Below are 3,477 nucleotides of genomic sequence, written 5' to 3' on the forward strand. Positions count from 1 at the left end.
AGGAGGAGCACATGGTGGGGACGTGAGCAGCCTTTTGGTTTATTTTATTCTATTTTAGTTTATTTCCTTACAGGCGGAAGCTGGCCGAGCGCACAGAGGCGAGCGTGCAGGTGTCCGAGTTCAACGTCAGCTGCAAAGGTGAGACCCCCAGGAGGCTGCCCACAGCCAGCAGCACGGGATTCGCTGCATCTGCCCCAGAGCTTTGGGCTGAAGGCGGCTGCAGCCCCTTGGCCCGGTGACACTGAGCCGGTGTTGACGTGTGGGACCTCCTGCAGGTGCCGGGGAGAAGCTGGTTCTGTCTGAGCTCCTGCAGCCCATCCATCCCAGATCCGCCCTGAGCAGCGTGAAGAAGGAGCTGACCAAAGTGAAGCAGAAGAAGGCAGTGGAGCTGCCACTCAGCAAAGAGGAGGCGAAGCGGGTGAGTGCGCCTGCGCAGGCAGCGGAGGGAAGCTCTGGCCTTTCAGGGAGGCAGAGTTGAACCCCTGAGTGCCCCTCCACTCATCACAGAATCACAGAATTTCAGGAGTTGGAAGGGACCTCGAAAGATCATCCAGTCCAACCCCTGCCAGAGCAGGATCACCTAAACTAGGTCACACAGGAACATGGCCAGGTTGGCCTTGAATGTGTCCAGACAAGGAGACTCCACAACCTCTCTGGGCAGCCTGGGCCATGCTCTGTAACCCTCACACTCACAAAGTTTTTCCTCATCTTCAGCTTGAACCTCCTGTGCTCCAGCTTGGGACCATTGCCCCTTGTCCTGGCATTGGCCATCCCAGAGCAGAGCCTGGCTCCTTCCCCCTGACACTGCCCTTTCCCAATGGATCCCCAGGAATGAGGGCACCCCTCAGTCTCCTCTGCTCCAAGCTCAAGAGCCCCAGCTCCCTCAGCCGCTCCTCAGCAGGAGATGCTCCACTCCCTCCATCACTTTGTGGCCCTGCTGGACTCTTTCAAGCAGTTCCTGTCCTTCTGGACCTGAGGGCCCAGAATTGAACACAATATTCCAAATGCGGTCTCAGATGGGCTTTTCTTGTCTTTACATCAGCCTTTCTCATCCCTTTCCCATCTCCCCCCTGCCTGCAGGTCGTCAGGGAAGCCGCCTACGTCAGGACCTCCAAAGACGTGGGCAAGTGGCAGGAGGTGGTGCTGCAGAACCGGCGGGCAGAGCAGCTCGTCTTCCCCCTGAAGCAGGAGATCGCCACGGTCGTCCCCCTGGAGCAGGCGGTTTCGGCGTGGAAGGTGGGCACTGCCGTGGGTCACACAGCTGCTGGGGGTCGGCCGGGGCAGCCCTGCGGCTCCGGGCTGTGCTGGGAGGAGCGAGGTGGGCGTGGGGAAGGCCCAGGCTGCGGCCAGGGCTCTGTGCAGGCATGCTCTGAGCTTGGGAAGATGGAAAGAGAAATGCTCTGCGTTCCTCACACGTGGCAGATGTGTGAATGCTCTCTGGGAGAGGCTGGGTAAGGCATGAGCAGAGGGTTTGGAGTCTGCTCCACCTCTTCTGAGTCTTTCAGCCCCAGGCTCATGGGCTGAATGTGAGTGTCCGTGGGGGTTGTGCTGCTGGCAGGAGTCGCTGTCGCCCCTGAGAGCTCTCCCAGCTCTCCAGACCCTCAGGCAGCCCCTGCTGAGCTCCCAGCACACCCAGCAACCACCTCCATCTGCCCAAAGGTTCCCATTTTTGGGGGACGTGGTGTCGTGTGACCTGGAACTCCTGCTTGATGGCTTCTTGTCCGGTGATGCCGGGTGGCACCGCCTGGTGACTATGAGCCTGTTCCTGTGCCCTGGGAGGAATCCTGCCTGCCCCAACCTGGAGCAGTGGCTGGGAGGCCCACAGTGAGCCGTGGGCTGACCCCAGCCCCCTGAAGCAGCACCACAAGCTTCTCTGGGTCCTCCCATGGCCCTGCTCAGGGGCACCAGGAAGGACAGGGATGTCTCAGGGAACGCTGGCTCTTGCAGTTCATCTCATCATGCTCTTGCCATGTCTGTTCTGTCCCAACAGGCCCGCACTCCCCTGGAGCAAGAGATCTTTGGGCTGCTCCGCAAGAACCAGCAGCCCATCACGGACCCGCTCCTGACGCCGGAGGAGGCGGCCTCGCTGCAGGCAATGAGCTTGGAGGAGGTGAGGGTCTCCCTGTGCTGTGCCCTGGCTCTGGACACCTCTTCCTTGGCGCTCACCCTCACTCTGTGCTCCCTGGCAGGCCCGGCAGCGGCGGGCAGAGCTGCAGAGGGCTCGGGCCGTGCAGTCCTACTACGAAGCCAAGGCTCGGCGAGAGAAGAAGATCAAGAGCAAGAAGTAAGACTCTGCTGGTGCTGGGCTCGGTGCGGCGGGAAGGGCTGGGTCCTGGCCTCGTGCTGGAGCCATCCCTGCCCGGTGCATGGGCACAGAGGGAGGCAGAGCGGCCCCTTCCTCCCCGGGTCTGCCTCCTCCCCACGGCCTCCCCAGCTCCTTCAGGTCTCACTCCCTGGCTCTCCCTCCTTGTGCTGCAGGTACCATCGCGTGCTGAAGAAAAGCAGGAGGCGCAAGGCCTTGAAGGAGTTTGAGCTGCTGCACAAGTCGGACCCTGAGGCCGCCTTGGCGCAGCTGGAGGAGCTGGAGCAGCTCAGGATGCAGGTGCTGCTCCTGTGCTTCAGCCCCAGCCCCCGGGAGCTCCCTGCTCGCGAGGATGCTCCTGATGCTTCCCTTCCTCTTCCTCCAGGAGCGGATGAGTCTTAAGCACCAGAACAAGGGGAAATGGGCCCGCTCCAGGGCCATTCTGGCTAAGTATGACCTGGAGGTGAGATCACAGGAGCTGGGAGGGACCTTCAGAGAGCGACTGGCCCAGCGCCTCTGCCATGAACAGGGACACCTAAAACCAGCCCAGGCTGCTCCCAACCCCGTCTAACCTGGCCTTGGGCACTGCAGGGAGGGGGCACCCACAGCTTCTCTGGGCAACCTGGGCCAGGGCCTCACTTCTCCAACCAAGAAACATTTCTTCCTTACGTCCAACCTTACCCTGCCCTCGTTCAGGGTGAAACCATTGCCCCTTGTCCTGTCACTACTGGTAAAAAGTCTCATCTTTATTGAAAGGCTGCTATGAGGCCTCCAGCACCGGTTGGAGAAGGGGGATACAGCCAAGGTGGGGTGAGGAGAGTGGGCTCGTTCTGCCTTTGACGCCTCTGTCCCCTCGCAGGCCCGCCAGGCCCTGCAGGAGCAGCTTGGAGGGGGAAGCGGGCCAGGAACAAGGAGCTGACGCAGAAGGTGCGGGTGGAGCTGCGCGAGGAGGAGCCGCCTGACGTCCCCGAGGAGGACCTGGCGTCGGTGATCGTCCCCGTCGTCCCTGCGGGTGCCAGCACAGCTAATCCCTGGATGCTGGGCCAGCCCAGCGGCCCGGCCGAGGAGCCGGAGGTGCAGGAGGGTCCTGGAGAGGTTTTGGCACCTGGTGCTGCGGAGAGCAAGGAGGAGATGGAGGAGGAGGAGGAGATGTCGGAGGAGGAAGCTCTGCTACA

The 3,477-nt window shown here is 61.7% G+C and overlaps 1 protein-coding gene across 1 annotated transcript; it reads left to right on the plus strand.

The window, feature by feature from the left end:
• Positions 1–73: 73 nt before the first annotated feature.
• Positions 74–3,466, plus strand: LOC104546575 (U3 small nucleolar RNA-associated protein 14 homolog A-like; the record flags this gene model as incomplete). Its single annotated transcript, XM_010191998.1, is given in 9 exon segments — positions 74–138; positions 276–418; positions 1,081–1,236; positions 1,991–2,110; positions 2,190–2,284; positions 2,479–2,602; positions 2,688–2,765; positions 3,162–3,188; positions 3,191–3,466. Coding segments are annotated over 9 exon segments (1,084 nt in total), but the record flags the coding sequence as incomplete, so codon positions are not given.
• Between the last annotated feature and the right edge of the window lie 11 nt (positions 3,467–3,477).

This window comes from Mesitornis unicolor, unplaced genomic scaffold (assembly GCF_000695765.1).
Source record: "Mesitornis unicolor isolate BGI_N332 unplaced genomic scaffold, ASM69576v1 scaffold39720, whole genome shotgun sequence".
Taxonomy (NCBI): Eukaryota; Metazoa; Chordata; class Aves; order Mesitornithiformes; family Mesitornithidae; genus Mesitornis; species Mesitornis unicolor.